At 42.9% G+C, this 23,635-nt stretch overlaps 1 protein-coding gene across 1 annotated transcript in view; it reads left to right on the forward strand.

Moving 5' to 3' along the window:
* The window catches only part of LOC111870393, a 79,495-nt gene that overhangs the window by 31,940 nt on the left and 23,920 nt on the right, over nucleotides 1-23,635 (forward strand). The window contains exons 9-14 of the mRNA XM_033753831.1: nucleotides 4,227-4,379; nucleotides 7,880-8,039; nucleotides 9,154-9,409; nucleotides 12,700-12,810; nucleotides 14,300-14,417; nucleotides 15,737-15,887. Coding sequence (XP_033609722.1) covers nucleotides 4,227-4,379; nucleotides 7,880-8,039; nucleotides 9,154-9,409; nucleotides 12,700-12,810; nucleotides 14,300-14,417; nucleotides 15,737-15,887 — 949 coding nt within the window. The remainder of the gene's footprint in view (nucleotides 1-4,226; nucleotides 4,380-7,879; nucleotides 8,040-9,153; nucleotides 9,410-12,699; nucleotides 12,811-14,299; nucleotides 14,418-15,736; nucleotides 15,888-23,635) is intronic.

A 23,635-nucleotide genomic window follows, 5' to 3' on the forward strand; every position in this document is an offset into this window, starting at 1 on the left:
ACCTCTGTCTTACCTTGCTTGGGAAAGTGGAACACTGATGTCTTGATCGACTGCATAACAGATTTTCTTTTTCTTTTGCGTGTGTTACTTAAGGATGCTTTCGGTATCAAAACTCTACGGGGTACAGAGACTGACGAGAGAAAGCCACGGAAAAACTGAGCGAATATAGACGGTGTCCCAATCAACATTTACACCGAGAAACTACCAAATATGATTCCAAAATCGTTGCCTCTAGATCAAAATGTTCGGTGACAAATTTTCAAGAACAATTCGATTTCTTCGATGTAGTTAATATTGTTGCGTTTTGCTTTGCAATGACCGCGAGATGGACGGATATTTCAGAACCGTTTCTGGGCAACGGATCCGTAAACAAGTTCCAACATCAGCGGACACATATGTAACAATAGAAGAGCTGTGTTTTCTATGTGGTCCCTGATGAAATATGGTAAGAAAGGAACAAGCTCTGTTTATAGTTCTGTACGGGAGTCTGCAAAGACAGAACTGGAGCTGGAGGCAGAAAATTATGTATTATTGGAGCCGTTACAAGGAAACGTCCAGTAACACACTGAGAGCACTAGGCTGTGTACTCTAGTGAACTGTGAAGTGTGGACGTAGCAACAGTGTTATAGTTATTTTTTAGTTACATTATGGCCGCGCCATAGCTAAGCGGTTAGTCGCTGGCTTCCCATCGCGGTGGCCCGGGCTCGATCCCGGGTCTGGTCAAGTGGGATTTGTGGTGGACAAAGTGGCGCTGAGGCAGGTTTTCTCCGAGTACTTCGGTTTCCCCTGCCAATCTTCATTCCACCAATTGCTCCACAATCACTCTCTCCTATCATCTGGGGCTGGTACAATAGGCCACAAGTGGCGGCAGTCCCACCCCACAAGCAATAAAAAAATATGACATCTAAGCGGTCAATAAATCTATTCATCAATTCAAACCCCGTCTATGGTCACGCATGCAAGTGACAATATGTCAAGTAATACCATGACTCAGACTGCTGCAGCTGGCTACATGGAGTATAGGCTCAGCTTCAAATCTCACTGTAGTCCATGTTAGATTTGTGGTGGACAGAATCAACTAGTGTAGGCTTTTGTGCGAATACTTCGGTTTTACCCCGACAAATTATTATTCCACCATTCATCCATACTCATATAACATCAGAAGCTGGTACAATAGCCCAATCTGAATGTACTGTAAGAAACGACTCGTGTCTCAGTCCAGTCCTACAAATGGATCTGAACAAACTGTGAACATTGCGCAAAAATTCAGGTCCCTACTCCGTGGCCTGTAGTCCTCAAGCGAAGTATATCGACCGAGCGACCGCCGCTTGTCGGCGAAGTTAGTGCCAACTTTTGCAGATAAAGGTTTTCGCGTGGTCCGTGCAACAGATCCCTACGGCCGTTACTCTCGGTTTTCTAGACCGGAGCCAATATTTCCTTGAAATTGCTCCTCAATTAACCTCACGATGCTAAGTGGTCCCCGTTGCAGACCCACAACTTCTCAGAAAATCTGGTAGCACCGGGAATCGAACCCGGGACCTCAGGATCTGCAGGCAAGAACTCTGACCACTAGACAACAGAAGCGATCTGTTATCACCTATAGATTTTCAAAATTCCCTTCGTTTAATTATCTCGAAGCTTGTTAAGAATTAAGGAGCCTTGTTTTAGACAATCTGAGTAGATAGGATTATGATTTCAACCAGAACTGATAATCAGAAATATTGGAATTTTGGACTTTGCCTATCGTCCGGCATGCTAGAAAACACATTTCTAAAACTGGATCTGTTTCCTCGTTCAGGTGAGGTGGGAAGCCACCTACTCTGTTGGGTCTCTTCGAACGAGCTAACCTTAATCACTGGACAACCACAGCTGTTTAATCTCCCGAGTCCAGGCTCATTTGGAGGAAGATAACAGGAAATATGCAATAAAAATTGTGATAGAGCACGCGCATTCGTGGAACTGAGATGGAAAGGGAGGTTTCATGAATATGAGTGCTCTATCACAATTTTTATTTCATATTTTTCTGTTATCTCCCTCCAAATGAGCCTGGACTCGGGAGATTAAATAGCTGTAGTGAATCTGACAGGGGTTGTCCAGTGATTAACGTTATTTCTAAGGGACCCAACATAGTAGGTGTCTCCACCCCCGGCGTCTCCGGCGGCCCGGGTTCGATCCCGGGTCTGGTCAAGTGGGATTTGTGGTGGACAAAGTGACGGTGGGGCAGGTTTCCTCAGAGTACTTCGGTTTCCCCTGCCAATCTTCATTCCACCAAATTCTCCATCATCATAATCACCCGGGGCAGGCTACAATAGGCCAATCAGTGGCCGACGTGCCGAGTGGACCCAGTTGGACTCCACCCCCTCACTATACTCAGTATTCAGGCCACCTGTGTAGCCCTTCAAATGAAAACGAACCATGTTCCACTTAGTAAAGCGCTGTGAGACGAATTGTTCTAGATTTCCAGTAGAGCTCTTATCTAAGAGCTGACACTCTTCTGTAGTCATTTGTTACGGAAGGACAAACTGACCGTCAGATAAGGTGTTTACCAAAGAAACGCTAGTGTAGTCGGTAAAGTCGTTCATTACGGTCTTGTGCTAAAATAGCCATGTCATGTTTTAAATCAGCATACCTCTGCTAGATAACTTCAAGTACGCTGAAGTACAGACTTATTTAAAATGCAGAAAACCGATGAGGTCATTGAATTTTTATTGAACTAATTCCACCAGCCGCAGTATTACCTTAGGGTCTACTCAGCATCTAACAGAAATTAGTATCAAGAATCTTTCTGCCGGTGCGTAAGGCTGACAAACTCGCCGCCATCTGTGAGCTAATGGTCTAGAAAATATGGGAGCCTCGACGTCTCACAACCCTATGGGCATCCGCAGCCTCTTCTTAAGTTAGACACGTATTTTTGGGCTTTTGTGTTGTTTTGTATGCAGGTAGCGGCCTTGCGACGTGCTCATCACTTGTCCAAGGAGTCCCCGCCCTCTGTGTAAGAAGAAAAGTTACAAAACTGAAGAAATGACCAGGGCCCAACAATGGGCTGTAGAGCCATCGATGAATGAATAAATGAATAATGAACGAACATTCCTACTTTATATGTGAGGAGGGTTCCGGTTTCAAATTTCAGCATAATTTCCATGTATTTCCTTAGTCCCCACAGATAAATTCCAGAAGAGTACATAAAATTGGGGCAAGACCACCTGTTTCCACACCTTCCAAGAACAGAACAACAATATTGCAATTCTACCTCTAATAAATAATAATTCCGACAATAGCAGCGAAATTATTTTACCGCTCAAAATAGGAACTTTAATTACCAAGGGGTACGCTCTATAAAGGTAAAGATTTCCCTGCGCTTAACTAATTAAATACAACGCCATGAAAAATGAACGGGCAAGTGAATGCAAAGACCTACGTATTCCAGACCTCGGCACCAGCTGCAGACTTACACTCCGGCCGCTTTACCACCGGGGAAACATCCCCGGCACCCATTGGATAGGAGGCTGAGTGGGTCCTAGGATCGGTCTAGAAGATGTGGATAGAAATAAAATTTTAACCCTACCGGGTCTCGAATTCCGATCCATATGCCGTCGAAACCGTAGCCAGTCACTTTACCGACTGCGCTATCCCGGCTCCCACGATACACCCTGCATGCTATAAAATGAAGGAATGTGGTTTCAAGTAATGTGATTAATAGGTAGGGGGTTGCGGAGAAACAACAGGACGCACCCTCGACATTGTGATGGAAGTCAGTGTCTAGATTCATGCCCCGGCCACTTTATTTCTCACCTGCCTCAGGGGGGAGAGAGTTGGGCAGGAGAGTGGAACCAGTCCTGACGTAGTTGGCCAAGAAATAAGTGTATGCTTCGGTCGGAGATGTAACCCCCCGTAGAGCAGCAACCAGCGCATCACCACTCAGAATGATCTATTCTTGCTCCTTAAGGTTCGGCCACACAGAGCGCTACGTACGCGATGCACGCTACGTACGCTATGTTCGCTATACGAACAGAAAAATATCTCCCTTTATTGCCTATGTGACTGGCCACACAGACTTCCGTACGCTAGGTACGCTATGTTCCCTATGTTAGCTGCGTCGCAGAGTGTACACAGCGTACGTAGCGTACGTAGCGAACATAGCGTAGCGCTGTGTGGCCGAACCTTTATATCCATAATATTGCTGGTTATTTCTTAACACGGGCTCTGAATTCAATTCCCTGTTTCAGGAGGTCCGTTCACAATGGTGCTGCAAGGTCTTCCACCGGAGATGGTCGATATTATATACGAGGAACTCGGACTGAACGAACAGGATGTTGAGGATTATGTTAAGATGCTCAAAGAATGGCTTCACAAGCAGCCTCATCTTCCGCATATTAATGGTAACTAACAAGTGTATTCTGACATTCATGGAATGACATATATAATTACATCATAGCAGAAAGTTACGAGATTTTCAACATATTACCACGTAATTGAGTGACTATAGACGGGGTTTGGATTGGTAATTGGATTTACTGCGCATTTACAGATCATAACTACTAGTAACCATACCACTAATTCACGTATACTCCACAATTCACTACAGCGCGCACTAAGTCTTCTCAGTCTGCTGTACCTTCACCGGTTATAGCCTGGTAACGGCTTCCAACTTCGTAGCTTCCTCAGCTTCCGTGATCACGTCCTTACTGGCCGGATGAGTGTCTCACAACTAATTCCTACTCAACTGACGTCTGAAGACTCTCTTGTAAACACAGCTGCTTCTCGTTATAGAGCCTCGGCACGTACCTCACAGATAACACCTCTCTCAACATTCTTCCATTATGCAGTACGTAGCTATCGCACGGATCGCGTAGAGAACATCACTTCTCAGTTACTCCATTATTCCGTGTTGCGGATATGTTGCGGTCATTACTTAGAAACGGCTGTTGTATGGATGCTTATTTCGCAGTCGTTGCCCAGCAACGGGTCCGCAATACACAGTACGATAGAAACCAAGATTGGTTTCCTTCCATACTGCTGCCTACTCACAGTATGTACGCTTGACACATAGTCTTACAAATTATTGAAATACCTGCTTAGAATTCGATGGGAAAATTTGTCGGTTCTCATCCCCAGCCACGGTCCCCACACACAATCCTTCCATTGATCGTATATTACAGACCCAGATAGACACTTTTAAATCACGAATTCAATGATTATGCAGAGCATGATCTTGGGATTTTCTGAAGGCGGCCTGATAAAATAAGCATACCAATAGGCTGCCCTTCTTCTGCAAAGGTCACAACTGTGATATGGAGTGATGACACAAACACAGAACGAATGACTGTTCTATGTTGTTCTCATACATGAGTCCTTGCCTAACAACCTGATAACATGTTAGACTTGAAGCGTACTGTCTTCTGGGATATAACTTCGTGTAGTTCGTTGAAAGTCAACGGACGTTTCGGAGGAAAAAATCGTCTCCGTCTTCTGCATCGAAGAATAAACCGAGGTAAAAACCAGCGTGAATCAGGTGGCACGCACAGCTACATGTCGTTATGTCCCAGAACACAGCAAACTTCATTACCACATTTTTTTAGAACATCAGATCTTACGTGTTAGATTTGAGGTTATCACAGCTGTGATAATGAGGAGTGCTCAGCTTCTGTAGTCCAGCAGATGTTTCCTGAAGTTTCTGATGAATCAGAATCGAAGATATGCAAGGCAAGCAACTAGCAAGAAACAAGCAGCAAAATTACGCAAGCAAGAACATATTTTATATTATTAACAGTATAATTAATTCTTGCAAAACTTCTTTAATAATTTCTGCTTGAATCACTGTAACAGGAAGGGGTCAAACCCGGCGGAGGTCGTGGAATTTTTAAGGGCGGAAAAATTCAGGGAACAAGTCCTCCGGGAGGGACTTTAAGCCGTGGGTCCCGTGTCGTAGCTTTACGGCACGCAAAAGAACCTCATGTCCCAATGGGACCTCTGAGCCAAATTCAGGACATTTCCCGCCCAACAGTAGTCTCTAACGCCTCTGGTAGATGGGGGAAGCATCGAGATACCGCTGAGCCAGTAGAGGCCGAACTCGCTGGCTGGGTCGGGACTGATGGCCGGTAGGGAATAGAGACTGGTAGAATATCACAGGGGGACGCACAATGGACCAATATCTGGTCTAAGTGCATGGGGAAACCAACCCTCTCCAATAACAACAATAACAACAACAGGAAGGGGTTAGCTTGGCGGAAACACTCTTGATGCGTTTTCGGCAGGTGCTCGGTTCGAATCCCAACCGAAACACCGACTAACCTGAATGAGATTTCTTATGGTTTAACAGAATCCCTGAAGGCCAATTCCGGGATAGTGCCTAAATCAGGCCATCACCGCTTCCTTCCAAACACCTTGCAGTTCATTTACACGTACAGAGGGGTTCAAAAAATGTACTCACTCTTTGATAGTCACTATCTTTGGAACAAAATGACAAGTAGTTACAATTCTTGGGCGGAGAGAGAGAGAGTCATTGTGTGTATTCGAAGTGACCACCATCAGCGGCTGAACAGCGTCGATGCCGCAGAACTGCTGAGCGAACTACGGCTGTCAGTGTGTCCGGTGTGATGGCTGCACACGATGCTTCGATGGTTTCTCGTAGCGCGTTCAGTGTAGCTGGCTTTTGTCGATAAACTCCATCCTTCAAGGTTCCCCATAGGTAGAAGTCGAGAGGTGTTAGGTCTGGCAAGCGTGGTGGGTACTCAATAGCACCTCTTCGACCTATCCATCGTCCAGGTAGAGTGTCATCCAAGTACGCCCCGACATCTCAATGGCAGTGAGGTGGAGCACCATCTTGTAGGTAAAATCTCTCATCTCCAAACACTGATTCACAGATTTTTTCGGTGATCGTGTAAAGTGTTGCAACAGCACAGCACTGGAAGCTGGACTTGTTACTATCCGTGGTCGCCCAGATCTTTGCTTATGCACATCATGAACAGTACAGTCGGCTTCAAATTTATCCCGAATACGGGCAATTGTTAGATGTGTTGGCGGCTGAGTTCCAAACTCATTCTGCCATTGTCGTTGTACCTCTTTAATGTTTCCGTACTTCCAGTACCACTTCAATACAGCCTTGCGTTGCTCAAAGAAAAACCATTCAGCCATTGTTGCTGCTGTCTTCTGCTCGCAGCGCGCACGCTGCACGACACTCACGTGACTCACGTGACCTTCGCCATCTGTTGAGAAAATATTGCACTACACTACCGCGCAAGAATTGTAACTACATGTCAGTTTGTTCCAAAGATATTGACTCTCAAAGACTGAGTACTATTTTTGGACCACCCCGTATTCATCATCCTACCATTCCACGGCATATAGTCTAGCTTCTGATAGCATAATATTGTCAAGTGATGGAGTGACTATAGACGAGGTCTGGACTGGTAATTGGATTTATTGATCTCTGACAGAACATAAGTACACGTAACTATAGCACTAACGCTAATTCACACACTGTGCAGCTTATTACAACGCGTACAGAGTTTTCTCAATGTGCTTTATCTTAACCTGTTGTGGCTTGTTAGCGGCATCCAACAGCGGACGTTCCCCTTCCCAAATTATCCCCGTGCCTCAGACGTAAGCTTCTAACAGCAACAGTCCTCTAACTAACTCACTCACTAACCAACTCGCTTCACTCCAGTAACTGAATTCAGAACCCCACTCTAGACTTGTCCTTCTTATAACATCTAGGAACGGACCGCGCAGAAAAATTATTCCTCTGTTTTTGTTGGTCACTGCCTAGCAACGGCCGTTTTCTCACTGTTTTTTTGCGGTCGTCTCCTAACAATGGGTTTATATGCTACGATGCAGTAACGCGCAAATAACAGTCATCAGCATCAGTGTGTTCTTTCAGATGATCTCCGGCTGGAACGCGTCGTCCTGCAGTGTAAAGGCAGAATGGAAATCGCAAAATCTGTGATAGACATGTATTTTACTTTGAGAGGAAAGATTCCAGAAGTTCTGAGCAACAGAGATCCTTTTGCTCCGTGGTTTAAGGATCTGACTGACCGCATGTAAGTATTGTACCATAACATACGTATTGTTCATGAGAATTCTACAGTGCGTTCAATTAAGGAGGCAACTTCGCAACACCGCTGACCCGTCCCAACATTCCTCACAGATTGATACTGTAACTGCTGATAGCAGAACGAGTAATTAGCGCTGATAAACGCGCGCCATTACAGTTACAGCAGCAATCTGTGAGGAATATTGGGCCCGGTCAACGGTGTTGCGAAGTTTCCTCCTTGATTGAACACCCTGTACTATATGGCATGATAAGATTTCCGTCAACACAACAAAAGTGATTTTTCAATCAGTCAACCAATAGCCAGACTGAATTTTATTTCCTACCAGTACATGTTTCGATCCTCATGGGACCATCATCAGGTAGTATTACGATTGTACGTCTAAATTATTCAACACGTCTGTATTATAAAATTAAACCTAAGTTGGAACGTAAGAATTGCAATATTTGCCTTCTCAAAATATTAAGAGTATACAAAGAATTTGTACTGAAATTGTATTAAAACCATATAATATTTATCAAAGATGACATTACTTGAAACTGCCCATACTTCAAGGAACATGTCCACTGGTCTGTTCTGTCTTCAAGAAAATTCAATTAAAAATATGGCGACGGTGCGAGTGCATGAGGTTATAACCAGCAAATTGAACTAAGACATAATTTGTATTTAAATAAATCTTCACATCCCTGATAACCTGAAAGCTCATTATTTACTTACTTACTTACTTATGGAGCTGAGTACTTCTTGAGGAGCTATTCAAGAATTTCCCAGCATTTTATGGAACCTGAAGGTTTGTTGCCGTGTTCACAAGAGCCCTCCACTGGTCTCTATCCTGAGCCAGACCAACCCAATCCATACCATCCCATCCTATCTCTAAAAGATCCATTTTAATATTGTTCACCCTCCTACGCCTTGGTCTTCCCAGTGATTTCTTTCCTTCTGGCTTTCCCAATATCCTAAATGCATTCCTCTTCCCCCCCATTCGTGCTCCAGGCACTGCCCACCTCATCCTTCTTCAAGAAGAGTACAAGTTATGAAACTCCTCAGATTTCAAACTTGTCATTTTACATCAAGTCATTTGGCACGTTTTCTCCTGTTTCAGATTGGTGGTTCCGTTACCAAATTTGACCAACGATTTCTGCAGAGTTACCATAATTGCAGCCATAAACCCACCTCCCGACATCAGAAAGTTTGATCCTGTGGATATCATGAAACTGGCCTTTATGGTCCAAGATATACGGTTGGCAGAAGACATAATGTTGGCAGATATAATAATATGTGACGTTCAGAAGGGAACCCCTGCTCATGCTGCCAAATTTACACTTCCCTTCTTCAAGAAGCTTGCGTTATGTGCTTTGGTAAGTGTATGGCTGGTAGCCATACCTGAAGTGAAAAATATTGTGCCTTGGTACGTAACACGAATATCTACCAAGCTGCTTGATATGGGGGTAACACTCTAGACTTATATTCGGGAGGTACCCGGTTCGAGCCTTCATAACTTGTACTCTTCTCCAAGTATGATTAAATTGATCAAGTCAATGAGGATGAGGTGGGCATGGAATGTAGCACAAATGAAAGAGAAGAGGAACGCATATAGGATATTGGTGAGAAAGCCAGAAGGGAAGAGAACACTGGGAAGACCAAGGCGTAGGTGGGAGGGCAACATAAAAAATGGATCTTAGAGAGATGGAATGGGATGGTATGGATTGGATTGATCTGGCTCAGGATAGGGACCAGTGGAGGGCTCTTGTGAACACGGTAATGAACCTTCGGGTTCCATAAAATGCTGGGAAGTTCTTGAGTAGCTGCAGAATTGGCGGCTCTTCAAGAAGTGCTCAGCTTCATAAGTAAGTAAATAAGTACTCGGTTCGAGCCGCCGGGGGAACACTGACTATGCTGAGAATAGACGCTGGGATAGTAACTCACTCCTTTCCAGTTCATCACTAATCCGTCATCCCACCATCAGACTCCGTACAGTCTAGACACTAACAGCGGCGTAAAACAAACTAGAAGAGAAGGCGAGGCCCCTCGGATAACTGAATGATTTCTATAGCGTACTGGATCCTTTCTTTATTTATAGACTCTTTATCAAATGGCTAATAAATTCTGGATATTGAGAAAATTTACTGAGAAGAGCAGGTAAAAATAAATTTGTCCCTGTTCTTATCTAATTAAGCACTATGCCATGAATGCATATGGAATAATGGATGTATAGATCCACATTTTCTTCACCACAACAACAGTTGGAGGGGAGTGGCCAGCTTCCCACCCCAGGAACCACTGGATAGGAGGCTGAGTGAGCCCAGAGCCGGTCTGGACGGCGTGGAGACGAGAAAATTGTTGACCATACCGAGACATGAACTCCGACCTCACGGTCGTCCAGCTTGTAACCAGTCGTTATACAGACTGCGCTATCCCGGCTCCTAAGAAGAGTAGGTGCATCTGTAAAAAATATGTGACAGGAGGTCGGAATAAACTGCAAACAGAAGAAACTTCGTGGTTTTTTAAATTCTGAATTTTCTTTTTGACCGAACTGTTTCATACCGTGGATACTATCCATCAGGCCTGGTTACATGGGATTCATGGTAGAAATGGTGGCACCGGGGCAAGTTTCCTCCGAAAACTTCAATTTCCTCTGCAAATTTTCATTGTATCGCCGACCCAGTCTCATCAATCGTGCTCTCCCTTGTGTTGTATATGGCACGGGCCACATAAAGACACTTCCGGTTATTGTTGCATGTATTCATCGCCGCTAGCACGCGCTTACCGAGCCGTTGCNTGTAGTTTCCATCTGTTTATCCAAAGAAAACAAGTCTTTAACAGCGCATCCCGTAACACAGTTTCCTCGTGGTCTCTTTGCGTTTTGACATGATGCATTCTAATTCCAGATATATTCGTATAAATTACATACAGCAGAAAAATACATTACTATGACTACCCTGATTACATAACTCTGTCTGCATAGCGTCTAGACTACAGGCTTTAGGACGAAGTTCGATTCCTGGCAGGGACTAAAATTCTTCTCTTCTCCCTAGCTTCCAGATCGAAGCTAAGGCCCGCCCAGCCTCGTGTCCAACGGGTACCGGGAACCCTATCCCAGGAGTTACAGCGGTTGTTGCTTGCCGACAGGAAGATTCACCGCCCTTCCTACTAATGCTTACACTGGATAGCTTTACTTTTACTATAGTTATTGTGGGGGGTACGCTGTAGCGTAGTTGGTTGAGGCACTATGCTACAAGCCGGAAGGTCGCGGGTTAGATCCCCGATGAAGTAAATGGATTTTTCAATTGATCTAATCCTTCCAGCCGTACTAGCTCCCTTGGGTCGACTCAGCCTCTAGCAGAAATGTGTAAAGCGCGGCCGGCGCTTAAGACTGACAACCTCACCGCCGATTGTCTAGAAAATGTGGTCGATGTCTCGCAAACTAATGGGCCTCCACTGTTACAGAAATAGCTTTGTGGTTATTACGGTCACTATCGCTGGCCACGATTCCTACTATTACTGGAAGGTTAAAGACGGCCGGGGTCACACACACGACCATTCCTACATGCGCTTGTTTTGTAAGTTGTGCAAATAATGCACAGTCACAGCTGAAATAACCTGGTCGACTGATTGATTGTAATCAGCATGACGCATAACGGAGAAATCTAATAGCTATTACAAAATTTCTATCTTCTGGGGTATAACACCGTGTAGACCGTTGAAAGTCAACCGACGTACCGGAGGAACATGAAGCGTCCATCTTCAAGGTCAAAGAATAAAACAAGCAAGAAACCAGTTTGTCGCTACTTATTCTGCAACCAATAAGATGGAAGAGATATGTATTTTTCCGAAATGTCCCTTGACTTTGAATTGACTGCATGGTGCTATATCCCAGAAGACAGAACTCTTCATAACCCCTGCTGTGACAACCTCAGATTTTACATAGTAATGATCCGGTTCAAAGTGTCCTCCTCTTTGTTTCTGCTTATAATGACCAGTTCACAATTTGTACGTAATTTTTAATAATACGCATATGCACGAGTTTATGTAAAAGGTAAGTTGATCTCTGTGCTAAATTAATTAAGCAGCATGACATGAAGACGAGTGGGGGAGTGACATCGGCACTAGATGCAGTCGAGTGGCCAGCTTCACGCTTCGACCACCTTTCCACAGAGGAAACAGCGATCGGGATACATTGAGTAGGAGGTTTAATGGGTTCCAAAACCGGTATGGACTTTGTGGAGTAGACATAAATGTCTTGCTCCCATCGGGAATCAAACCCTACCCAGTAGCCCGTCGCTATATCGACTGATTGTGAACCGAAGTGAGTTTATATACGTTTTGCTAAATCTCCATGGCATGACGGGCACTCGATACAATTGAAAATATTCTATTTCATATTAATTTAATTTGATTTTACATTTAACTGATAACTAGCTAAAATTTAATTCGCCAACAACTTTGGGTGCACATTTCTGAAAAGAAACCAATAAATTTCGGTTAGTAGTTCGAAGATATGACGTCAATATAGACATGCACCACTCCACCATAAATTTAATTTATGTACATTATGCACAGATATGGGTCAAACTATTCATGCACAGAAATATGCTCAGCGTGTTTTAACTTTATCATACTTCATTAAGTGACTTTTTGATGATTTCAGAGAGGTTACAAAGCGAGAGTAAAAACAGTTCACGTACTGAATGCCACTCAATTGATGGATGCAGTTTTTAGATTGGGAAAGGCAGTGGTCAAACAGAAACACAGGGATAGGGTGAGTATGTGCACAAACGCCGTGGTCTTCAATAAGATAAAACAGTTAGTTGCCATTTACCAACCACTCTTTAGAAAGAGCTAACCCCAATCAGTGGATAAACTATCTCAAAAGTCAGAGTCAAAGTTACTTTACGATCAGTCTGCATCGAACGGAGATAACAGGAAAATATGCAATAAAAATTGTAATAAAGAATGCAGAGACCTGAAACTAAGATAGACAGTGCTTGGTCGCGCCATATCTCAAGTGGTTAGTTAGTTAGTTAGTTAGTTATTGGAGAGGGTGGGTTTCCCCATGCACTTAGACCTGTATTGGTCCATTTTGCTTCCCTCTATGATATTATACCAGTCTCTATACCCTACCGATAATGGTGCGCGCCATCAGTCCCGCCGAGCAAGCGAGTTCGGCCAATGCTTCGCGGTGTCTATAATGCTTCCCCCATCTATCAGAGGCCTTAGAGACTATTGTTGGGCGGTAAACGTCCCGGAATTTGGCTCAGTGATCTCCTTTGGAGATATGAGGTTCTTTTACGTGCCGTAAAGTTACGACACGGGACACACGGCTTAAAGTCCCTCCCGGAGGACTTGTTCCCTGAATTTTTCCGCCCTTAAAAATTCGACGACCTCCGCCGGGTATTTGAACCCGCGTACTACGAGTCATGAGGTGGGAACGTTACCTCTAGACTACGGAGGCCGCTATCTCAAGTGGTTAGTTGCTGGCTTCCCATCGCGGCGGCCCGGATTCGATCCCTGATCTGGTCAAGTGGGATTTGTGGGACTTAGTTACACCAGACTAGCAATAAAAAAACAGTGAGGTGAAAATTGTATGCAACAAACCTAGACAACAAACCAAGCCCATGTAAACTAATGCATAATTTCAAATTCAGAATGTGTGAAACCAGACTGTGCCTATCGCTAGCGCCATCTGTGGAGTCGAGACTGAAACCTTATGGAAGCCCATGAAGAATCCGTCAGTTAGAAGCCTCGTTGCTCATAAGGGGGGTCCAAATACGAGAAATGTTCAAACCGGGTTAGCTTATTGGATTGGTTAAGCACGCCATATGGACCGAGTCCTTGTATTTCCTATATTTACCGTTACTTTTAATTTCCAAAATCATAGCACCATCCCAGCCTACGCTATGGCCGTCTTCATAGGCATGTTGGGATAATTTTGATTTTTCTAGACGAACCTCTTTGAGACTACGCCAATGTTCACGGAGCCGTACGGCTAGAGGTCTGCTTCTGCAACATTCACAGGAAATGCTATAGACGCACTATTCCGTTTGTTGCGGATTCATTTCCGGCCTAGTATTCATGAGCGAACTCCTAAAAATGTGTTTAGTTTTCAAGATCGTCCTATGTTGTACCGATTCCATGTACGTTTCAACTCTCTGAAACACCCTTCAGACGTTCAGCTCACAACAATACATGACTCTATAATATAATTAATTATCATATGAGAATTTTACAGCCTGAAATTCCCCCCACAGCTTATTGTTCATCGCGATGGATATTTGAAAGGATACGACTCTCTGCATGAATATATCCCTCCGAAAATTCTACCTAGAGAGTACGGAGGTGAAGCGGGTTCAATCCTCGACATGTGGGGTGAGTAAATTTTGTTTAATATGGCATCTCCCCATGAGCTGAAGAATATAAGATAGTGATGTTTGTGCGGACCTAAGGAAGATCAAGTAGCATTCGTCTAGATTCCTCCACTTCTTGGCTCTACAACCCTATTAGACTGAGAATTGGTCACTTAGACCATCTTTCTCTTTGTAGTCTCACTCTAAACTTTTCCTATGACAATCATAGACAGATTATCAGTATTTTCAGGTCTTCTATACGAAATATTTTCCCTCTGGCCCGTAAATTTCCCTTAATATCGTTATTTCAAATGCAACCAGATAATTTTCTTTTTCCTTTTTTAAGCATCCAAGGCTTCTAAAACATAATAAATGACACGACTCAATACTGTTTCATAAAGCTGACAATTTGTTACTGATTTCATATCTGTCTGACTTGTTTTCAAAAAACTTATCTCACACTTTGAGTCAGTGAATTAGATGACGGTCTTCTGAACTCTGACACCGTATAGTTTCGTGATTACCAGCGTTTAGGAAAGTCCGTATTCATGTTAAGAAATCAAAATATATAAAACATACTATATTAAAATAGATCTTAGAGAGATAGAATGGGATGTTATGGATTGGATTGATCTGGCTGAGGATAGGGACCAGCGGAGAGCTCTTGTGAACAAGGTAATGAACCTTCGGGTTCCATAAAATGCTAGGGAAGTTCTTGAGTGGCTGAACAATTGGCGGCTTCTCGAGAATTAATCAGCTCAATGAATGAGTGAATATTATATTTAAGCATCCTGTTGCACTCCATACGATAAATGATATAAACTCCGTCTCAAGTGCAAACAATATATTTTGTGTCTTTGATCTTGCTCCCTACACTACATGTTTCGGCCTCAGACGGCCATCATCAGGTGTATAACACTCACGTCGCTGTCACACTGCACCCAGTTCAAAATTTAACATCTAAAACACTCTCCCTGTCATTATCAACTTCTACTTCGTTGATAGCTGTCCACCCGTAGATTACTTCACACACGTTAATTTTGAGTTTATTGTAATAGCACCATAATAAAATCTTTAGTTCTAATTTTAAACNTTCATAATTGTTTCAGGCATTTTACGGAAGAAATTATGAGTATTATTCTGATTAGACAGCATTTTAAACGTAAAGTTGAGAATGCTAGTAGCTTCTATGTTTTATTAAACATAACTGAAAATGACAGAATTCCGTAAGAACATTCAGGATAAAGCGAACACTTCATTACGTGTGTTCAAATATATCATGTTATTTTATTAAATTTACACAATTTTATAGGCATTAATTCAGCAATGAACCATTTCTAGCTCAGTGGAAAGAGAAGATCTACAGCTACCGAGAATGGTTCCTGAAGGAGGGGGCCCTGACGTCGGATGAGTCGAAGAGACCAGAGAAAGCCATCGACACCGGAGAGCTCTTTGGTTTCGAAGGATCCTTCAGACAACTCAACGTAGACTAGCGTCGAAATTAAAAAGGGCATAGGTTCAGATCTCTATACATGTGGTGCTATTGGGGGCGATATAGTACACTGCAAGCTCATACCATTGTTACTCAAATGATATGCCAGACATTTTGAATTCAGACACATGTTTATTCTGTTATGGTGCAGCGTGTGATGACAGTAGCACAGTGAAACGACAGAGCGCAACATGCAATTATTTTAGGCACTACTAACTCCACGCGTAGCCAGATGTGCCAATAGTATCCCTCTGTAAAGCTCTCTTCTGGGATATAACGATGTGTATTTCGACGAAAGTCAGACATTTCGAAGGAACAGATCATCTCCATCTTCAGGGTCCAAGAATAAGCCTAGCAAGGAGAATTCTGCTTGCTACATTCTTAATGCTGGTATCTTATGTGACTTATTTTCCGAACCTGAAGATGGAGTCCATATCTTCCTCCGGCACTTCGCCTTACTTTAACGTATTATACGGCGTTATATCTCAGGAGATATATCTCACCATTGTGTGAACCTAAATTCCTACAATATCTGTTGTAAGCTGTCGCTATTTCGATGAAAATATTTAAATAAGAGCTTCTTGAAAACTGTATTTCATTTATATATTTTAAATTTTCTTTATTATCACTGGGTTGCGGATATGAGGTATGGAGCCCCTGGTACACACATATAAATATTTCAAAGTGCGGGCTCTGTGGACCCCCAGTTTCCAGAATGTTTCTGTTGCTGACAACTGCAAGGAACCCTGAGAGCGCGTGATACACCAGACCTTACGCTCGTCAGTAGCGTTAGCAGTCCTGATCGTGTGTGTGTGTATCGTTGGTTGCTTCTCTTTACAAGATTTCTATTGTCAGGTACGTGAAACGCCGCGGTAGCCGAGTGGTCTAAGGCATGTACTGTCATCTCTGGCCCGGAAGCCGGGTTCGTTGGTTCGAATACCACACAAGTCATGGATATTTGGTATGTGTGTTTATTCTGTTTGTGTTGTCCTATGTTTAGTTAGAGGCCTTGCGTCCAGCTGATCACCCGTCCAATAAGTCCTATCGTCTGTAAAAATTATCAGTGAAACTGAGAAATCAGATGTCAGGGCCCAAGGGGGCTGTACAGCCAGTGAATATAAAGGTACTTGAAACGCAGCCGCGCCATAGCTCAAGCGGTTAGTCGTTGGCTTTCCACCGCGGCGGCCCGGGTTCGATCCCGGGTATGGTCAAGTGGAATTTGTGGTGAACAAAGTGGCGCTGGGGCCTGGTACAATAGGCCACTTCGGTTTCGCCTGCCAATCTCCATTCCACCAATTTCTTCACAATCACCCTCACCTATCATCTGGGGCTGGTACAATAGGCCAGAAGTGGCCGCAGTACAAGTCCCACCCCACTAGCAAAAAAAAATACTTGAAACGCTTCGGATTAGTCTGATGCACATTAATCTCTCTATTTTCCATTGCTAAACGTACAGAAGCATATTAAGAAAGCTTTAAAGTACTGAACGAATTTCTCTAGAGCAATTTGTGTAATATTATTTGTAGGTATATCTTAATATGGAGTTGCTGCAACAACTGCGATGTTTCCTTAGCATGTGCGGTTTTGAAGTAGTGGGTGTTTCAGTTCGTTCAGATGTGCTTAGAAAGCAGTTGAATAGCATCCTTAGAAAACAAGAAAAGATCGTTATCCGAAGAAAAAAATACGCAGACTATTAAAACCTTGCGGAAGAAGATAATGAGGTTGAAAATATCAGTAAAAAAATTGAGTTCCGATAGCATCGTGCAGTCTAATTTTAGAAAAGGAAAAATCTGTCGAAGATATAGGTACCTAAACTATGGAGAAAACCTAATTTCACATGCTATTATAGATGATGAGCTCGTCAAGTACAGACTGGTCATGAAAAATCAATTCCGTGTCATCATAAGAAAATACACGCGCACTAGACTAATCAGCTTGCTGCAAAAATAAATTAAAAAAACAGCTATTTGGCTAAATGGGATGGCAGGAAGAGGGTGGCTAGACGTCCTCTGTATGAAAACTGTGTGGAAAGTCACTCTGTGAAGCTAACAGCTTCAACCAGGAAAATCTGAACATTTTGTCAACACCCAAAATGACAAGTTTAATAAACAGTTGTCCAGCCATTCGCGTGTTCAGGAATCAAAGGGACTCTTCACTGAACAAAGACAAATCCCTCACGCGGTTGGACACGGATGCAAACGCGAAACAGGTGCATCACCTCCAAGTAAAAGTGTGTCTTTGTTACGTCTCACTGTCTGCATGAGACATTGCTGCGGGCTGGATGACCAAGGATTCGGAGTTCGAGTCCAGGTGAGGGCAAGAATTTTCACTTCTCCAAGTTGTCCAGACTGGTTCTGGGGCCCATCCAGCCTCCTATACAATGAGTACCGGGGGCTCTTCCCCCGGGGTATATATCCACTCCCCATACGCCTTCATGGCGTAGTGCTTAATTAGTTAAGGACAGAGAAAAAAATATCTTTTTATTTATCATAAATTTGAATTATAAATTACATATTCTCCATCCAAAGAGATGGAACACTAAATGGGTGACCTGTGAACAAGAAATGCTGAGATGTTGGATTTGAGGTAGTCACAATCCTAAGAAGACTGCTGCAGTCTAGAATGTGACGCCATGCAATTTGGAAGTTAACCGAGGTTTCGGTAAAACAACCAATAAAAAAAACCGCTCCCATGTCTTATTCAGCAACCCTGGAAATTGAAGCTCCTGCGAAATGAAAGTAAAATATACCTCAATACACGACGTCACATCCTCAAAGAGAGTGGTCCTTATAGTTACCGCAGTGAGAACCTCAAATCTCACAAACGCCGAAATGTAAAACTGCTCAAGAAGTGCATAAATAACACAGCAATACCACTTCGTTCGTCTGAGATCTCTACACAGTCCACTTCATGTCTACCGTTCCAGGCTTCGTGACGTATCAGACGAAGTTGAATGACCCACACAAATGGAACTTGTTCCTCTGTTACACGTGATTTCAGCATAATATCTTCTACAATAATTTGCACATAAAAGAAATGACAGGATGTAAAACTGACACTAGGGTCTAGCACTCTCGCGCATTTGAAGAACAATTCCTAAAGGTCAGTTGCGGAGGCCAGACAAAGCGCAACCAGCTACTCCAGGTGTAACTCACAAACATGTCGCTTGACCCTCCGACTGAAGAGACACTAGCAGCAATCAGAAATGCCTGTGAAGTTAACGAGGAGACTTTGAAAGAAGCTGTGAGAACGATAAAACAGTGGTTAGAGGAGCAGCCTCATCTGCACAGTCACATTGGTTAGTTTGGAGCACTCAAATATCCTCATTCTATGAAGAGTTCTAACTTCTGGGATATAACGCAGGTGTCTTCTTTGGCTTAATTTCCAACGCTGAAGATTGAGGTGACATATTCCTACGAAATATATGTTGACTTTCTACGGACTACAGGCGTTATATCCCTGAAGACAGAACTCTTCATAACCGTCGGTGTGAGAGCACTAGATCTTAAAACCTAACTGTATATTTCTTCTAAATGAATTCAACCAAGAGTACAACAAAAACCTTAGGGACTTGGCCAATCCAGAGATTTTTAGTTTATCGTATGTGTGTAGGTAGCTAGATACATAGACAGACAGACAGATAGATAGATAGAAAGATAGATAGATCATCTGGGACGCACTATATTCAATTTTGTAGAAGTTTACAGTTTCAGCGGAGAAACGCACTTTTCTGTCTTCAGGGTCCAAGAGTACGCCATGTTTACTTGCGTGTCTGCCTGACTTGCTATTCCATCGTTAAGATGAACTCATTACCATCCAAACATAACAGGTAAATTTTTACCAGACTACACGAAGTCATGTCCCAGACGACAGTACTCGTCATAGGCATAAATAAGTTTTTTTATATAATTTCTTATTCCATAAATGAACAACTTTTATTAAAAGTGAATTTTAATGTTACAGAAGGGTAATTCTTTTTCTCGCGGGTTTACATTCCTCGATGTAAACCCATTTAAACTGTATGAAACCACTGAAGTGTCTGTGCATTATTATGTTGCTCCAGACTGTACAAGCAGCGTCTCAGCAACAAACAACTGAATTTCATTTTTAGCCTCTTCAGATCTAGTTCGCATGCAAATTTATCAAGAAAAATAGAATTTAATAAATTATTCCTAACTTGAATTTACAAAAAAAAAAAAACAATATTAATTTTAAAAAATATGGAGAGATCTAATCTGCATATTGGATATTTGGTACTACACGCACCGCATAGATAACACCGCATCCAACAGTTCTCTTGTTGCGTCTGTATTCTGTTGCGGGAATATGTTTGCCAAGCTGTTGCCTAGTAACGGCCGTCTCTTCTGGCTCCACCATTCCGGCTTGTTAGAGGGGACACACAGACAGCAAGGTGATCTCATAAGCCTACTTTTAGTTTTCAAAACAAGAAATGCCAAAAATATATCACACTAATATATTGCATATAAGCTACATTTTACATTGTATATTTTGCGTTGCCTAAATGGTAATTTTTCCTTATATAAATTCTCCTTTTCACTTCCGCGGATTTCCAGCATTGATTAGTGTTAAGAGAACAACAATGCACAACTATTTCTCACGTGCATCAGAGCGGATTTTAATATACTCGTAAGTCGGACTGAGCATGTTGACGCAGGTGGTAACGCCACTGGCATGTATTCTGAGAGTACGGCAGGGACGCAGTCTATTCTGATTCACGTTTTGCGTGGCCTTCCTCCGAGCCTCTCAGAAGATGCAGGCAGGTAACCAGAAATAGGCCAACCCCGCTTCTTTCAGCACCATCTGGAATTCAACATCCAGTAATCATTTGTCGTTACACAAACTCAGCTACTTACAGTGGCGTTAAATGAACTATAAATATATAAATAAATAATTATGAAATATATTGTAACATGTAGATCCATTGCTAAGGAACGTCTCGGTAAACAAGCCCGCAACAAACACGCAACCAACAATTGATTAGGCTCAATTCTAAGCAACTCGCGACACACATGCAACATAGAACCGGTGTCGCCAGATGCGTTTCCTATGTGGTTCCCATATATCCCTCGCCAGGCAACGGATGTTTTCTGCGCTGTGGTCCGCCACTAGGCTATAAAATGAAAAGAATACAATAACCGATAGCTTACTCCACCGTGACCCTACGAGTCGTGGGAGGCGACGTAAAGGGAAGCCTCAAATCTGAGACAGTAAAATATGGTCGCGAGTCCCAAGGGACTCGGACCCGAGAAAGACTGGGCTGGCAAGTGTCAGAAGCATATACAAAAGACAGACACGTCCTCTCGTCATAGAGGGTGCCCCACAAAAAACAAGATCATAACTGTCAAAGTGTAATAAATATCTGGTCATGAACCCCAGATGAGGCTCGACACCAAGATTTACTGACTGACTGAATGACTGACCATCAGTCGCAATGTGACTGAAGTGACAGTTCGGTTGAAGTCAGAATAGTTCCAGTGGAGTGTTCAGTCGCAAGAAGAAGACAGTGTGTCAGATGTCAGATAGTGATTTGTTAACTGTTGTAACCGGTTTTACAGAGGTCCAATAAATTCAATCATCATATCCAAAACCCGTCTTATTAATCACGCAAGCCCCAGGTACGAGACAGCATGTACAAAATGGTAGCCTGTCCTGCACATGCGCTCTGTCACCAGCCAACACGCATAAATGCGAAAAGTCTGTATCACTAACTGAGAAGTCGTTCCGTCTTGGCTTGGAAGTCAACAGTAAAGTTCACGCTTTCATCTGCTTCATGGAGGTCTGTAGTGACATATTTTAATACTTGCGTTTATTGTATGCCTCTAGATGATAAACGGCTAGAGTTACTGTACTTAAAGTGTAAGAAGAAGATGCTGAAAGTCTTCGCCACTTTGGATGCCTATAATTCCACGAAATGCGCCATTACACAAATTCTTCAAGACCGAGACGAATTTACACGTTGGTTCGAAAGGAACAGCAGTGTAGTGTAAGTAAACATTTTGATGAGTATTAACACAGCTGGATTGTGAACCGTTGCCTATCGAATGCTGTTCCTTATTACCTTCTTATTCCCCTTCCCCGCTTACTTACTTTTACTCACTCATGGAGCTGAGCCCTTCTTGAGGAGCGGCCAATTCTGCAACTACTCAAGAATTTCCCAGCATTTTATGGAACCCGAAGGTTCATTCCCGTGTTCACAAGAGCCCTCCACTGGTCCCTATCCTGAGAAAGATCTATCCAATCCATACCATCCCATTCTATTTCTCTAAGATCCATTTTAATATTGTCTACCCACCTACGCCTTGGTATTCCCAGTGGTTTCTTTCCTTCTGGCTTTCCCACCAATATCCTATACACATTCGTCTCCGCATTCGTGCTACATGCCATGCCCATTTCATCCTCCTTGACTTGATCATTCTAATTATACTTGCAGAAGAGTACAGGTTATGAAGCTCCTCATTATGCAGTTTTCTCCAACCTCCTGTCACTTTATCTCTCTTCGGTCCAAATATTCTCCTCAACACCCTATTCTCAAACACTCTCAGTCTATGTCCCTCCCTTAATGTCAGAGACCAAGTTTCACACCCATACAGAACCACAGGCAAAATTATAGTTTTGTATGTCCTAATTTTTATGTTTTTAGACAGCAGAAGAGAAGACAAAAGGCTCTGGACTGAACGGTAGCAAGCGTTCCCTTCTCCACTTCATTAGTCAATATTCTGCCAAACAGTGCTCCGTAGAACCCCTGGGTTCCGTGAAGTGAAAATATGGATTCCGAAAGAAAATTCCATTACAGTATGAAACAATGATAATTTAATTATTATTATTATTATTATTGTTTACTTCTTGCTGACATCACAATTTATCGAGCCGTTCGCTCTCCTCAAGACTGCTATCTACTTCAGTCCGACACTAACTCTATACAAGGTGATACATGCTAATCATATAGCACTTCTTTGTTAGACATACAAGACTTAGTCAAAGGCACTTCACTTCTCTTATGTTAACTAAGTATTTATTACCTCCATGGATTGGACTCCTACTCGAGAAATTACTAATCGCTCAGCTGGTCAAGAATCTGTCAGCATTTTATGTTACCCGAAGGTTCATCACCGCCTTCACAGGAGCCCCCGGTGGTCACTAAAAGGTGAAAATTTTCCAGTGCTTAATTAACTAGGTATCTTGTCATGGAGACGCATGGGAGAGTGGAGGTATAATTTCACCATTCTTGACTTCGGCTATAGATTTAGGTGAGTGGTCAGATTCACGCCCCGGTCGCTTTACCACCAGGGAAAGACGTTTAGGTACCCACTGGACAGAAGGCTGTGTGGGCTCCAGAGCCGGTCTGAACGATATGAAAAATATAAAAGTATCTTGTCCTTGTCAGGAACCGAACCTCGGCCCGTCGCTATTCCAGTTGAGCTCTCCAGGCTTATATAGATTCATATAGATCCACATACCTTCTCATTTTCATTCTTTGAGATTCGCTTCAAATTATCCGCTCATATATCCCTTGATTTTCCAGTGGTATCTTACCTTCAGGTTTACCTACTAAAAGTTTTCGTGAATATTTTCATATAAATCATAAAAAGTAAAAATTTGTTGAGCTGTGCTTTTGAAAGTTTCCTGATTCTAGACATTCCCTTGTGTTTTTTTTCCAGGTACTTCTTCCCCATGCCTCGACTGACAGACAATTTGTGTCGGGTCACAGTCGCGGGCCTCATTGACCG

The sequence above is a fragment of the Cryptotermes secundus genome, unplaced genomic scaffold, assembly GCF_002891405.2.
Source record: "Cryptotermes secundus unplaced genomic scaffold, Csec_1.0 scaffold1065, whole genome shotgun sequence".
NCBI lineage: Eukaryota > Metazoa > Arthropoda > Insecta > Blattodea > Kalotermitidae > Cryptotermes > Cryptotermes secundus.